The sequence below is a fragment of the Atheta coriaria genome, unplaced genomic scaffold, assembly GCF_025399875.1.
Source record: "Atheta coriaria isolate IRGN ID8LTWV9N9 unplaced genomic scaffold, Caltech_Dcor_3.1 hic_scaffold_5_pilon, whole genome shotgun sequence".
Taxonomy (NCBI): domain Eukaryota; kingdom Metazoa; phylum Arthropoda; class Insecta; order Coleoptera; family Staphylinidae; genus Dalotia; species Dalotia coriaria.
The window spans coordinates 3,275,579-3,291,949 of NW_027045447.1; the positions used below are offsets into that span (position 1 = coordinate 3,275,579).

General features: G+C 33.9%; 2 protein-coding genes across 2 annotated transcripts; one reads left to right on the forward strand and one right to left on the reverse strand.

Annotated features, from left to right (window-relative positions):
* Nucleotides 1–68: 68 nt before the first annotated feature.
* LOC135792471 (actin-histidine N-methyltransferase-like) lies at nt 69–14,637 on the reverse strand. The gene is made up of 5 exons (XM_065303117.1): nt 13,713–14,637; nt 1,065–1,179; nt 755–882; nt 487–686; nt 69–407 (listed from the first exon to the last, which is right to left on the reverse strand). The coding sequence occupies exons 1-5, from the start codon at nt 14,450–14,452 to the stop codon at nt 124–126; spliced, it is 1,467 nt and encodes a 488-aa protein (XP_065159189.1). The 5' UTR covers nt 14,453–14,637; the 3' UTR covers nt 69–123.
* LOC135792465 (mucin-2-like) lies at nt 6,469–13,707 on the forward strand. The gene is made up of 2 exons (XM_065303112.1): nt 6,469–6,893; nt 11,343–13,707. Exons 1-2 carry the CDS (start codon nt 6,708–6,710, stop codon nt 13,506–13,508), a joined length of 2,352 nt encoding a protein of 783 aa, XP_065159184.1. The 5' UTR covers nt 6,469–6,707; the 3' UTR covers nt 13,509–13,707.
* Nucleotides 14,638–16,371: the final 1,734 nt, after the last annotated feature.

Sequence of the window (16,371 nt, forward strand, 5' to 3'; positions counted from 1 at the left end):
AACCTGTTAAAGTTGAGTTTAAGCATAAAATAATAGCTAATTTATATAAACTACACTTGAACTATAAATACGTCAAACATAATTTTATTGTCGATTTCATTTAAATAAATAAAAGTCAATAATTTACTGTTTTATGTACTGCTCGACGTAGTCCAGCACATGGGAAAGAATCTTTTTCTCGCTGATACGCATCCGAATCGCCAGTCGACGACGCTCATTGAGCTCCACCTCGTTGTTCGCCAATAATTTAACATCATCAGCGAATGTACTCTTGTACGCAGCGAGCAGCAGCTTAATACGCACCTGCAGAAACGACCAGGTCTTCTTCTCGACGCACGTATCCAGCGCACAATCGAGGCATTCCAAGTCGACACACTTGTCGCTCTCCAACCAGTGCTGTAATTGCTCTAGGAAAACCAATCAATCATTAGAAGCTTCCAAAGCAGCACGAACATGCAAATCGGTAAAATTTCAGCAGGAACTCACCGTCGTTCATGTTAAAAACACGCAGAAACGCGAGTAATTTTCCCATCACCGGTTGCGGACTGGCGTCCAAATAAAACGTCGAGTTCGGATTGATTAACAATTTTTCCAATAGTTGCGAACGTTTCTCCTTGAGGGTGTCGGATTGACTTATGCCGAGGTTCAAGGCGTATCCATCATGTTCATTTTGTTCATAAACAAATCTTTAAGTAATAATAAAAATTGTTTTGAGAATATTCATTGAATTTTTGAAAATAAAATTAATACTCACCCATTATGAATGAAAAGGTCTGCATTTGTTCTGGCTCCATAAAATATAAATAATTGTTCGCCGAGTTTGAAGTTTCTTACAGCGAGGCACTCGCTTCTATCTAACACTGGATTATATTCAGTTGATATCTAGAAGATGCAAAAATTATTTTTCAAATATATTTTCGATTTAAAGTTTTTACTGATATCAATCATTTTTATATATTGTGTTGTTTTACAATATATTTATAATTTTAACATTATTAACTGCCAATAAAGGAAAATAAAGGATCGGAAATGGAAATAAATAAAATAATTGGGTTGAAACTTACATTACCACTGGTGTGATTACAGAAATCCCAAAGTGGAATCAATGCACTGATCATTGAAGATTTATCCTCGGAGGGAATCGTATTTTGACGCGTCATAACCGTTGAAACAGCCCATCTAGAAACAAAATTCACGATTAATTAATAAAACAGCAAAAACTAATTTAAATTTTATTGTATTCCACAAAACATAACAGCATAAAGCAAGGTAAAATGTTTTCCATGTTTAATCAAACAAAAATCTGCATTGAAAAATATCAAATTCAACAAATCCATACTATACTCCTCGCAATTCAATTGAATTCAGTTCCAGGGGCAAAACAATTTGTATAAAATATGCAAAACAAAGCGAAAGTTTATTTACACCGATGGAAAGTACGGGAAACATTTCCTACGAATATGTATGTAAACTGTGTAAACGTATCGAGTTTACAATCGCAAAACCAAGCACACACACACACTAGGATTAAATATAATATTCATCCAAACATGCGTAATGACCCAACCATTTTACGGCACGTTCGCACGAAGGCGAACACAATTTTTATTGCGCTTTTCAAAACAGGTGCCAATATCAACATCAGCTGAATGCTGGGAACAAAACTTAGCTTCACATTTCAATTTTCAATCACAAATTAAATAATTGAAACATATGTAGCAATAAATTTCACCTGAAACTTATGCAATCCATAGATTAAAATTCAAATTTAAGTTGAACACTTCTAATTATAATTATTAATAATTGAACGAAAAAGTGTAGTGTAATTAACTCTAAAATTGTGTAACCCGAAATTATTTTAAACTGAATTCGTTTATTTCAAATCGTCTTACGCAGTTTTAATACTTTAATACTGCAGCAAATCGCGAATTATGGACTCGCTAATTAAGCAAATAAGTTAAATTAATAATCATGAACCACAGGCGTAATGTGCACAGAGAAAATGGAAAGTTTAAGCAATTTAAAACATTAATTTTAACATCGATTATCAACCTAAAACGTTTAAAAAACTTTTCTACATATTTTGACATTAAATTAAGAAATCAGCGTTGAAAAAAAGCTGTGACAAGAAAAACATTTTCTAATTGGTGTATCTAATTATGCGCATGCGATAGTGTAACCGAACCAGAAAATTGTTTCAAGATGCAGTGATAGTGATGAATGACCTTGAAGAATACACGCAGTTGAAAGAAAAGCATTTAGTAAATCAGTATCCAATAATAAGCGTACTTAAACATGCACATAAATAATGATTGATAATCTAGATGTATTCTATTCAGTAAAAAATTATATTTTAGTTTCAAATTTACAAATAAAAAAAGATACAGGTGTAAATAAAGAATAAATTCAATAATTTTACCTTCGCAAAAGCGAAAAAAACACAACCAAAAAGTAATATTTCCGCATCTTGTTCATCTGCATCCTGCGTGACTTCATTTATTACCATATTTACCGCAAACCGTATGTCGAAACACCCGAAGAAAATATAAAGCATCTTTCACTTCGCAAGTGAACAAAATTCGGCATGTGGTGCAAAATATGCGCTTAAAACAAAAAAACGAAAACGCGCGAAAACCGGCATGTGGTGCACTTTCACCGAAATTCATTCATATGGTCATCACATCATAATATCATGAATACCTGAGATATTGAGAACCAACTGTGCAGTGACGTGACACCACACAAAACTAAAGTATACCACGAAAGAGATGTGTCCGAGATTCGACAGCTGCGATGCGTGAAACATCACCGCATTAAATTAATAACCAATCCGATAATGGCTTTTCGACTAAATTCAGGTATGACCCACATTTTACACACAACCAAAAACAAAACGAAAATTTAACAAAACTATCACTAATCATATTAATTTTAATATCAAACAGATTAATCTAGATTCGTGATATTTCTGGTGTTTATTTTTAAAAAGTCAATTTAAAGAAAATATCTCTAGATCAACTTATCAATAACAATAATTTAGAACTCACCAGTACAATTTAAACGTAGATCAAGTACGCACGCATTCATTAGCTTACATTTGTTCGGAATCCGCATCAAAACGCGGATTCTTTACGCCGATGGAGTGAAAACGAGGTCTGAGCACCCGTGCTGAATAAATTCCCAGTGCAATAAAATCTTCAATGACAAGAACGAAAGTGCAAAATGTATTAAACATTCAAGTGTAACGCGTATCAAATCGAAGATTGTCGCTAAATCCAACAGATCCAAGTCACTTTCTATTAATTGATCTAATTACCATCAATGACAATAAAATATCCCTCAAAGAAATCATAAAAATTGTATTTTCTGAAGAATAAATAGAATAAGATTCTATTCAATGACATATGAATACAATAATCTTGATGGTGATTCAATCGAATTACGCGCCGGTAATTTATTCATGGTTAATTAGACGCAGACAATGCGATGAAGAAAACTCGCACGTTTTCCTCCCGCGTGAATTTCATAAATCATGATTAAACGTCAATGCCGCACGCTTGACTTCATTAATTAAATAATTACCTATACACGATGCGCGTCTTCTAAAGCACATCGCGTGCAAAGCAAAAAACTTGTCATATTATAATGAATGGTAAAATAACGAAATAAACAACTATTGTTTTTGAATCAATGCACAAACGAATCGTTCAACGTTTAAAACATGAAAAAGAAAATTTGCAAAACACACGGCGACACGTGATGATAAAAATGGTAAAAGTTAATTGTAATTGTTTACTGCGTTAATAGACGATGGAAACCAGCATGCCGCGTGTGCCACCGCAAGATGAGAACATTTGTTTGTTCAACATTGTTCGCCCAAAGTGTCAAGAGCGAGCGCGCTTTGTGTTTGATTCGCTTTTTCGCGCTGTGAAAAACATTCTTTCGAAACTTTAATAACTGCATGAAAATATTCGATAGAATAACAAATGTAAAAGGTGAGAAACAAGTGGAACCACCCACTGAATGTGATTTTAATTATTAAGTAAACAATTAAATAATTCATTGGTGAAAGCAATTTATTTGAAATTTACACAAAAGTGTAATTAAACTTTTTGTGGTTATCAAATTAAATGATTTTTAACTAAGAAAATTACAATATTATTAGAATAACACCAAAAACGATAAAAAAATTAACTTTTGAATTTATTTCTAGTATTTTTAATCAATTTTATCGATAATACTTTCATTATTCATTATTTTTAGTTGATTATTCACTGTTTTATTGATTAAAATAATAGTTATACCTCGGTAAAGTCTAATTCAATGATAAAACGCATTAATAAACTATTTTTTCATTAAAAATGTAAGTTTTTCATAAAAAAATAATTTTTTAAGCTATTTCATACAATTCTTACATTTTTTGTATTAAAATAACTTGGCAGCAAATACACAAAAAGAAATTACTTTACTAAGTAGGAAAAGTTAACCGATAATCAATTGTATTCAATTTGAACGTCATTACGACAATTTTTCCATTCATGTCTAGTTTTTCCAATATTTTATAACAATATACAATGCCGCACAAAATTGCACATCCTATCAATACATTACACTCATTAATTCATCGCGAGCGCATCGCAATGCTTTCCATTCTTATTCTGTACGCTATTCAACTTTTTCTTCCTTCTCACTACTCATTTTTCATTTCTTTGACGTTCAATACAAGTTCATTGTGCATGATACATATTTCCTGGACGTCATACAGCCCAACAATTACTCGCATTGAATAATTTCACTTCCAATTTTTGTTTTCGTTTTTTTTCCGCTTCACATTCCGAACGTCTAAACACTTCCGTAAAATATATTTAATTCAACAATTCGATATAAATTCGATCACGTAAAACTAATTATTTTCATTTCGAAAGAAACAAAATAATATAAATGACTACCGGATGTGTAAATAAAAGAATAAAGATGATTTGAACGAAGTCAGAAAGAAACAATGCAGGCTCATAAAATCATTTAGACTTCACTTTATCCTAAGTGGATCCTAAGTGGATATTAATTTATGTACTTATGCTGCATTATTAAACAAACGCCTCGACTCATCTTCAAACAACTAATTTGACGTGATAGAAAGTCTCAGTTCTCAGTGTGTGCGGTGCTCAGCTTCACTTGAATAAATTTAAATTCTTTTGTTTTCGCTGTTTATCAATTTCTATTCCCGAATATATTTCGGGTATACGCAACTCCAATTTCTGAATTAATTACTATACTCTCACACAATTGGATCTGCGCGTTCGGCGCATTCACTTCAGTCTTAATCGGTAGTTTTGGTGAAATAACTTTTACTATTGTTGCTGTTTGTTTGTTACAATCTCTCACACCTTTCGTTTATTACCGCTTCTGCGTAAATATTATTATGTATCAAATAGATATTTCCTAGCGCAGCGGGAATAGTTTTAAATAGTAATTCTAATGAAGATAAAATTAACTAAACTAATATAACAAATGTATCCGTCGCGCTTAAACTTTTACTATTGTTGCTCTCGCAACGCTCAAACGCCTTTCTTTGCTTTACATTCTTTACTCTCATTTTTTTCGGTCTTCTAAAACGTTTCAAATGATTACCACTTATCTAAATGCTCATCAGCCACATCCACAGTGTGCTGTGTATAATTTAAATTTCAATTGCTTTTTAAATTGTGTGTTCATTTTTCATAAACAGCCTCTGTCTGATGTAGAACAGAGTTTAATGGGCGCGTAAAACCATAAATCATGTTATGAATTCGTGCAATTTTTATTTACAGGTATAATTTTTTCTCATGAATATTGCTTTCATTATTTCCGTCGATGTTTAATTTACCCAACATTTCATCAAGATCAATGTTGTGTTTTTGACCATCATCCAGATGGAGTAAAAGTATGAAAAAGGTAAAAGTATCATTGCCAAAAATATTACACCTGCATTATTACCAACAAAATTGCAAGTTTACAAATATGAGTGCAAATTGGATGCTGTAGGTAATTCCAGTTGTAAAATATTGTAAAAACAGTTCGGAAGTATTACAACTTCACATAAACTTGAAAATACCATGAAAATAACCATAAAAATGCAGTAAAACTGAATTTTTCTTTGTCAAAAAACCTTCTTTTTCTCACCTTCAAATTTTATTGTGTGTTACCTGGAATTACCCATTTCTTCACGTTATAAAATTTATCTAGAAAATAAATTTTCCTCATTTTCAACACCCAACCAAAAATCCCTTCTATAAATGTTCTACTTTGTTAGTTTTACTAAAAACCCACAATCCATGTTCCTAAATACCTCTGGATGTATAAAAACACAGATTCTATTTCAATCAGTGTAATTAAAGATCCGATCCATTCCCCACTGGCGGCTTACTGCTTTCGGCCGTCTTGGGTTACTTCGGCCTGACATGGCAATGGCAGAATGGAAAGGCGCAGATATCAACAAGCCGGCGTACGCGTCGATTGTTACTAATGCTCGAGTGCTCGCCGGTGAAAGGCGCACCTCGGCCGCACGCGCTTCACACCAGCTTACACATCAACTTCAACAACTTATCGGACGCTACCGACCAGAGTAAAGTGCTTCTACTGCGACATAAATACGTTAAATCGTTAAAAGTGTGTCTTTACTGCTAAATGTGCGAATTTAACCTTATTAAACTCATATAATCATCATTATGAAGTTATTATTAAAAGTGTTAATCAGTGTTCTACTGGTGACAATCTGCGTGACCGCAGTGCGCAGCGTTGATGATCAGGGTGGAGATAATGATAGCGAACAGATTAAGACAGGCTCCGTCGTTGATGATGACTTAAGTTACGCGGAGAGCGTGCGAAATGTGCGACTAATCGATGATGGCGAGGTGAGTAAGACAATACCAAAACATTACTACTAAGGTTACTTAACTAACTTATATTTAAATTTCTTTCTGAATAATTGAATATTTTCATATTTTCACATTTTCACAATTGAAATTTCCAATTGCTCGCATCGATGGGTTGCAATCACAGTGTATGAATGTTTAAAGTTGAAATAATGACCGACTTGGATGCCCTTGTTGCATTCTTGTGGTATTTACCGATTTTTATCAAATAGTGCGTGCAGCGTGCAATGATTATCATAAATTACAATATGTATAATAAAATAAAGCACATACACAGATTGTTATTAAGTGTAAGTGCGTGTCATATTGCATTTTCATGCATTACTAAACAAAATAAACTGAATACCCTTAATTTAAATTAATTTAAATTTACAAATTTTACTTTGTTATTATTTTAAATTTATAACCTGTTTACTTTATTTTATTGTATAAAATTGTCAACTGTGGACAATTTATTTTGAAATTTTAGAAATTTCGAAACTTAAACTTACTGAATGTGTTCATATACAAGTAGATTAATTAATCTACTTGTAAAAATAAATAGGAGGACATTTTTTACGATCATTATTTTACGCTGCTTCAGTCATGTTGTATTCATTTGCATTATTTCTACATTAATATCGTGAGTAAAACTAAATCACACGTGTAATTACAATGTTAATAATTTGTGTTCTGAATGAACAACTTAACTTAAGTGTGGATACTAAACTCATTACGATTATGATATTAAATAAAAAATTAACTGTATTTTACTGGCACATATTTTAAAAATTTAAATAAACAATTTAAAAAATAAAATATCACATTATTCATCAGAGGAATACATAAAGCACCTGTAGTACAACTACAAGTGCACAAATGAATAACCAGAAGTAAAAACGAATGTAAACTGCAAGCATTAAAGTATTACTAACTCGAGCTATACTGTGTCACTACACGATAGGATATAATATTTTAGTAATATATAGCTGGTTGCACTTTTAACCATTTCGCAGTTGCAGTTGCAATTTTGCAAAGTTGTGTGCGCCTATTCATCTGCTCGCATGAAGCACACGAGGTGCGAGTAGAAAGTATCATAATTTAACAAACTCGCATGGTTTAAATCCACAGCAAAGTGTTAAGCACACGGCACGCGTTTACCTTTTTAGCAATTATTCATATTCATGTCAAAATGCAAGCACGAACAAAATAAATTCAATTTTTACACTACATATCGCCAATTTCTAAAAGAAATAAGAACAAAAATGAAGAAATTTATTAATTTCATAAAAATTATAATTATTCTTGCATAATTTGTCAACATTCTCTCCACGAAAAATTCCGCAAGAATAATTAAAACCTAAAAATTAATACAAAAACAATAGGAAACTTGTGTAATAAACTTAAGTCACTTTGAAACATTTTTATACACGCTAAGCTAGATTATTATACTCGTATACTACCAGATTGACGACTCACTCACTCGATATAACATAACAAAAAACCCATTTGGATGTTGCAATTGTTACAACGATCGCTTCATAGGAATTAGGAAATGCATCGGAGTGTTCCGTGCATTGGCGGCGCGATTGTGTAAAACTCTATAAACAAATCAACTGCGAGCGCAAATAATAAGCGGCATGCTTCGCTCGACTGCCACCATCATCATGCCATCAAATCAACGCATCGGATTGTGACTTATAAAAATTTAGAATTCGCGCTTACGCAACGCCAAACCGCGTCGGAGCGTCAAAACTACTCGCTAGAGTAAAGTTCAGTAAAGCCATACCAGTAATAAACTACCTACTTAAGTTGAGCCACTACTCGTATAAGTAGCATGCGATGGATTAAATTCAAACTATTTATTGCACAAGAGCAGTTATTAAATTTCCTAGAAGAGTAGCCATAGGTGAAATGATAATAAACAATATTTATAACATTTCCATACTAAATTTCTATTAAAATCAGGTGAAAGATGAAGGAATTTAATCGTGATTTAACATTTTACATTTCACGCAGATAGGTACTTTAACATTTAATCTTTAACAGCAATTAAAACTTTAATAAAATCGTATATTTATGTTCATTATGCAACAAATTTTATAGTGTTAACAACAATTTATAAATCATCAATAAACATTCACAATTTACAAAGATTACGCATAAAAATTGCATCAAAAATAAATAATAAACAAAAATTTACGACAAAAACATAATTTACGATTGAAATAAATTCCAAACGAATTGATCCCCAATTGTCCTATTAATATTTCAATATTTTGACAATTTTACACTTTCAATTGTAATCATTACACTCGCGGAAATGATGCAACCGCGGCACGACACCTCGTAAAATGCGGTAGTCAACGTGCAATATTGTTATGAGCATTAATATCAAAACAACGGCGAGGATCCGATAGTCTGCGATGCATATCGTGCGCACGTTTTCTACTCTTTACACTCTTTTTTGCAATAATTTTCACCGGTATTCATGTAATCCACGTCTAATGATGCGTTAAACTCCAAACCAAACTGGAGAAAAATATGTTTGTTTTTAACATCTTTTTTCTATTTCAAAAACTTGTTCACGCTAAATTCTACGGCAATTAAAGCGAAACGATAAATGTTAAAAAAGCGCGTGCAGGAATAATGCGTATATAAATAACAACAAGTTAATCTGAAAGTAAAGTACAAGTCCCATGAAATATTGCACCTTTTTTTTCCAAACACAATGAGTAATATATTATGGACTTTCTCGTGTTTCTCTTGGAAAATACACAAGGACTAGAAGTAGACAAATATGTGCAATGACAAGCGATGAGTAATTAACAAAAACGCATCTGTTGCACTTTTAAGAAATAAAAACACACATTGATGATGAATTGTGTTAAGTATTTAGTTAACTGATGAAGATTTATTATTTCCTCAATGGAATAAAAATAAAAATAGATAAGATGCTTGTTTTGAGCACACAAAGAGAGAGTTTTACATTTCCGTGTTGCAAATTGAAAACTGAAAATTGTTCCCAATTGAGCGAAAGACAAAAAAAAATCACTGCTGCAAGTCGTACGCGTACACATTTTGCAATACGATAGTAGTAATGAGGATATATTTGAGAGGAATTTGCACAAAACGGCATCGGTGGCATTTCGCCAGCGCAAACAAAGCGCAAGTAAAATTGTATAATTTCAATTACGAGCTTGCATAACGCCGCCAGCCGCCTAATGTTGCCTCCTGCTTAATGATAAAAACGTTACTCGAATGCAAAGAGACGAAATTCCAAGAGGCGAAACAATGACGACGACGCGTCCGACGACGACTAATGGTGTTTGCCTACATGAGGAACGAGCGGCGTAGGATTGCATCGTTGTTTGTGGTTTGTTTGCCAAGAATTAAGAAAAATATTAAGATACAAGAGAATTAAGGAATTAAGTAATGAATGAATGAGATTTAAATGATATGAATGAAACGAGCATGAGAATTGCAAGCAAATAAATCACAATTTCAATATTAAGATGAAAAATTATCATGTCAAACTTTAAACGTAAATATCTCGTAAAGTATTGGACGCATTAAACTCAAATTGGTAATAATTATAGATAATTATAACAACAATAAGGTGACAAGAGGAATTTTAGTTTAAAATATTATTTATTTATTTAAATAGAAAAAATAAACACTTCATATTTTAAACGTAAATATCTCAGAAATTATTAAATTAATAACAAAAACCAAAATAATTTTCAGTATCTAATAATATCCGATACTTCCAAATCATATTTTATTCAGCTTTCAACAAAACTTTAACGTTTATTGCAGAAAAATGGCGGCGATAACATTTTATGATGCTATAATCGTTTTGCGCGTTAAAAACCAACTTGTTTACTAAAAATGTAAATGATTTAATTGGTGCATTCAACGCACAATGTTGTTGAGCACTAAGAATGCCTTTCTAGACTACAGGATGTTCCCAAAACAATTAAAACGCACAAACAATCAAAATAAAAACTAATAAAGAACAATAACTTCAAATTAAAATAATAAAATTACCTTTTAAATAATTTAATATTTATCAAAATAATTGTTTTATAAACGAATAAAACAAACGTGCCGCATTGCAACACTTGATATTCAATTAACAACCTGCCTGGTGGTCGCCGCCGAAGAAGATAATTCGAAAAATCAAGGTCAAGCGTAATCATTCAATAAAAACACCATACACGGACAAGAGAGACGCGAACGCGAACAATTTCTAGACGTAGAAGGAAGTAGGTTGCAACCTAGATGTATTATTCTATGGATTCTCGCCAACGAACCATTTTCTAATGAAACTAAATACCCACACAGACAGACCGCACTAACCAGAATGCATGCGCAGAATGTTAAAATTGAATTAAAACAATCTCCTAATCAACATAAAAAAGTGACACCATTTGTTTCTATTTCTAGCAATGGCATGGCGTTCAAAGGATCCAAAACGAAGACGAGCGACCACAAGAGACGCGACCCCAAAAACGACGGCGATTGCGAAAGAGAAAACGCCGGCCACAGCATATGGTCCAAGATGACCAAGGGGAGATTCAAATCGTACGCCCACGTCGGCGACGACCAGTGAGACTTGATGAGGTGGACGATGGCTGGAAAGAAATGGAAACTGAAGTTCCACAAAGACCTTACTCTCGAAGAAGGGTAGGTCCCATTTATCAGGAAGAACCAACAATTAAACAAGAACAACCTCCACAGTCAACAGCTAAATATGATTCGTTAACAACAGAACATACCACATCTTTGAAAGATATCAAAGATATTCTGAAACAAACTGGCGGGTTAAGTCTCAGTGAAATTTTACTCCAGAAAAATTTAACTCTGAATGATTTACTCCGCGGTAATCAGAATGCGATTTCAGCGTTGAGCGAAAGACCTGTTCAGAGTATTACAGAAAAAATAGATAATGTGGAACCTATCAGAGAAGTACCAGCTCCTCTTTTACAAGAAACAATTTCGGAAGCCACGAGAAAAGATGAACAAAGAAAAAGATTTTCGCAGTTGTACAATCAAGAGAATAAAATCTACAGTGACCTTACCACGAAATACGAAGTTGTAACTGAAGCTACAACGGAGAAAAGAATTTTTGTTCCATCACATCCCAAATATTACACCAGTGTAAACTTTAAACCAGAATTTGAACTTGTAACGGATGCTCCTAAGCGCACCACATTAAAACTACCAATGACCAGTGCCCAATTGAACATGAAGATTAAAAAGGTTGATACTAAACTAATTGAAAAACCAGTCCCTATACCACTTAGTGATGTTTTAAACTATCCACAAGAGATACCCGTGCAAACAACCAGTAAAGGACCACTTAAGATGTCCTTTGATTTGGAAGAACTACCTGAACAGAATGTGGTCATCCCAGATCAGAGTACCACGATAAGATTCGTGGAATTGACCACTGAACCAATCACAACTACCACACCATTGAGCACATCTTTACCTCCTGCACCGGAAGTGGAGTTGATAGAGGTGGAAAATTCAAATAATTCTCCGATAAGCGAAAAGTTGACAACTACTCAAAGGCTTTACAAAAAATATACAACTACTACTAAACCTACAACCACCACCACAACAACAACTACAACAACGTCACTTCCTAAAAAGGTGACTGTAAGTGCAAAAGATGAAATCATGGAGATAATGAGGAACAGTGACGTAAAAGAGGAATTAGAAGAGTTGTTAACTTCCAGGAACATGACTGTACAACAATTGGTGGAACAACGTGAGCGTGGATCCAGTCAGCGACATCTCGCGGAAATCTTCCATAATAAGACCAAAGAACCGGAAGCTATTGAAGTGGTAGAAACAGTTAAAACAATCAAAAACTTCAAAACACCTATTTTAGAGTTTTCTAGTACAAACAGAAAACCTAAGGTTATTAGTACAACAACTACTACGACAACAACTACAACAACCACAACATCCCCACCACCTACTACCATAGCATCAAAACCCCTTGAAGATGTAAACATGTCAAGTGAAGAAATAATCACCTCCGAAAAACTCCCAAGCACAAGTTTCCCAACGTATAAAATCGAAACAAATAAAATATCCAAAGAAATTCCACCACTACATATACCAATCTGGAAGACAATTTACCCGAGTATTTATATAGAATCCGAGCACAACGATAAAAAACTAGAACTGGATGCAATTGAGCAATCAATCCAGCAAGCAGTCGATGAAGGTCTTAATGAACTATCACGAACGAATAACAATCTAAATGAGTACGATGATTACATCCAACTTCCAATTGGTGTAAAATCAGCGATTTTCGCCTCCCTGGCCATCATTGGCATGTCACTAGTGCTGTTCCTGACGATTTTAGTCGTCTTCCGATGGTCACAAAAGCATAAAAAGCGTTTGTGCTACGGAAGCAATACGAGCGGAGGGTTTACGTGCTCCAAGATAAAATCGCCCATTTTGCAGCACGAGCCGAAGCGCACGATTCGCACGTTCGTCTCGGAGACGCTCGGTAAGCGACGGAATTTCTACGCGCAACATTTCAGACAGAGTATGTCCGATTCATGGGAGAGCAACGAGCGGCCTTATCAGTAAATCAACGTCATATTTTATCTAATCATCACACTCGTGTGATTCGTGTGCAATATTTATAAGAACCAGTCATTGTAAATATCGAAAAATCAACAAAAGATGCTAATTTTTCATATGTGTAGACTTAAACTCGAGGAAATGTTATTGTTGTTCAATGTATATTATATTTTTATAGCGATAAATAAATATTTAAGTATTTTGACTGACCTGTATTGTTGATACGTGAATTTCCCTCTGAGAAGTTGACAGACTTCATCATCACTGGTGTAAATCACCTTGAAAAAGTATGCATACTGTCTGCAGATGCTTTTTATTTGATTCAAGGCTTGTTTTAATGTTGGGGAACCAATCAATTCTTTTAATTCTTCATAAGTGTAATACAATACTGTGGTGTATTCTTTGGGAAGGACATTTATGTAGTCCTTCCAGAATGATTCAGCACTATATTTTTCCACTAGTAGTGCCATTGCAAGTACTACATTTGGCATACCTTTCAAAATGGAGTCTTTTTCAAGTAATGGAGCAAGTGATGATTTTAAAGCACATTCTTGTGTTAACATCAACTTTCTTGGTATGCCAATGAGTAAAGATCCTTCTGGTATGTCCAATTCAGCCTTCAATCCCAAATCATAACCATCAAAACTAGCAATAGTCATACCATCAAATAATGCTCCATTGGCTTTCAGCCAGTTGGTGAAATTTGATAGTACTGTAGGATTGGTTCTGTCAGGTTGTGCATCTTTGGTGTACTCAGCTCTCTGGATCTCTTCAACCAAGGTTAGAATTTCTTTAGTGGCTTCCAGTTCCTTTTGGATGTTAGCCAGTGGCGGTTGCACGGTGACACGCAGAAGTTTATCAACCAGGTCATTGAGTTGTTTGTTTACTTCTGGTCTCTTCGATGTGAGGTTATGCGAGTTGGGTTTTTTCGTTTGACTTTTCTTCCCCATCGTAGGCGATGATTTTCCACGCGGTTTGTGCGGTAATTGTAAAGACGCGTGTTCGTTTCGACGACGTGTGGTCTTAAAAGTCACAGCGGTGTATTTTCGGCGTTTCGGGCGTATTTTTAGACATGCTTCGTTGCAGCCGCTACGGTTTATCGTCGCACATGGGAAAACAAATGAATAATTCCCAGCGGGTTCGTGAATGTGTCGTATGAGGACAGCACCTGACTGTAAATTGCACTTTATTTTCCGAGCCTGCTTGCAACGCTCAAAGAGCGCAGCAGCTACATGAATTTAGATAGTTATTTATTGCAAATGCGTGAATCGATAATTAAATATTAATATTGTTTCAGACATAAGTGATACAAACATAAAATTATAGATTCTTGATCTGTGTATTTTAGTGTATAAAAAGTTGCATACAGTGAAAACAAACTTTGTTCTTTAAGTGTAAATATAGCGTTGTTATTGCTCATTACGCTAAAATAACAATGATTTGATTGCAGTACGCTATAATGGATAAATATCTGGTCAAAATTTAATCAAATTACTGATTTATGAGCCAAAATGTAAATGGATCTGGAAATTCGCAATTTCCGCATGACGTAGATGCTAAACTACCATTTTAGATTAGCATTTCCGGCTTATATCAATCAAATCAATGATTAATTCAACGAATTTAATTGCTTTCAATAAACTTTTACACTCCACAAAACAAATTGTTATTTATTTTCTATAAAATCTTTGATAGAAATATCCCAAAATACAAAAAACACACATTTTCGTAAAAGCTCGGAAAATTAAATTAAAATAAGTCAAAAAATCCTTTAACTTATGCGAAACACTTTAATATTCCACAATCATAAAATACTTAAACCAAATTTGTTGCTGTTTTTATCTAAACTTATTTCTTTTGACCAATTTAGAGTTTTGGTGGAGGCGCTGGGTAAGCAGGATTAGGTCCTGACTGCTTTAGGGTCACCAGTAAATTCCGACGGCGTGACGCCCTTGAGCGTTGACATCAGCAATAAAGACAAACAGCGCGGAGGCGACGAACTCGCCGCCCCCACAAGCGGCACACACCATTGAACTCGCAAAGAATTAAAGTTACACAAATAAATTGAGTCATTCAGGAGATTAACTTAGAAAATTTCAAGTGTAAATTAGCCGAGTGTGTTTACGTTTATGTTTTGTACAATGGCTGAAAATGAGCACCAGTTGCACAAAACGCTTTGAAAACCAGTTTTTGCAGGGTTACAGGTTACGGTGAGTGATGGATTGAGTGATTAATGCGTTTTATTGAAACTTTGTGTTGTATTAGTCAAGTTTCTTAAAACTGCGTGGGAAACTTTAGTTCTGATCGATTTGCGTGATGTAAGACATAAAATATTAACTTTTAAATTAATTAAAATATAAAAATCTAAACTTTTGTAAAAAAAATTAAGAAAAACTTGAGAAAATGCGATTATTACATCAAAAACAGGTCACAAGAAAATGAGGGAAGTGAGTATACGTCAATTAATGATTATAACTACCACTTGTGGTTGGGGAAATTACGAAGAGCGTCAAAGGGGTGCTTGACAGATTCTTTAATGTTACAACACGCTTCAATGCTTGAGTTATAGCGATATTTCTTAATTATGATGTGAAATTAGCTGGAAAATTAAAAATACTACTCGGAAATATCACGAAAAGTAAAAATTCAACTTTAAAACTATATAACTATATAACTACCAACAACTAAAATATTATTTTTAGCTACTTTTATTATAAATTGTAGTAAATTAATGTGAAATATGTATCAAATGTTTTTTGTGGACATTTGTCCGTTGATTGAAAACTGCCATAAGCGTATCCCGCTCGGTCCTGCCGCCCCCAGCGCCGAGGATCGTGCGCGCTTGTGCATCACCAGCCGCGCACAGCCA

Coding starts and splice junctions, on each gene's coding strand:
- LOC135792465 (XM_065303112.1), top strand. CDS start 6,708: ATGAAGTTATTATTAAAAGTGTTAATCAGTGTTCTACTGGTGACAATC. Junction 6,894..11,342: donor GACTAATCGATGATGGCGAG/GTGAGTAAGACA, acceptor TTCTATTTCTAG/CAATGGCATGGCGTTCAAAG.
- LOC135792471 (XM_065303117.1), bottom strand. CDS start 14,452: ATGGGGAAGAAAAGTCAAACGAAAAAACCCAACTCGCATAACCTCACA. Junction 883..1,064: donor GTAATCACACCAGTGGTAAT/GTAAGTTTCAAC, acceptor TGCATCTTCTAG/ATATCAACTGAATATAATCC. Junction 687..754: donor GACCTTTTCATTCATAATGG/GTGAGTATTAAT, acceptor TATTACTTAAAG/ATTTGTTTATGAACAAAATG.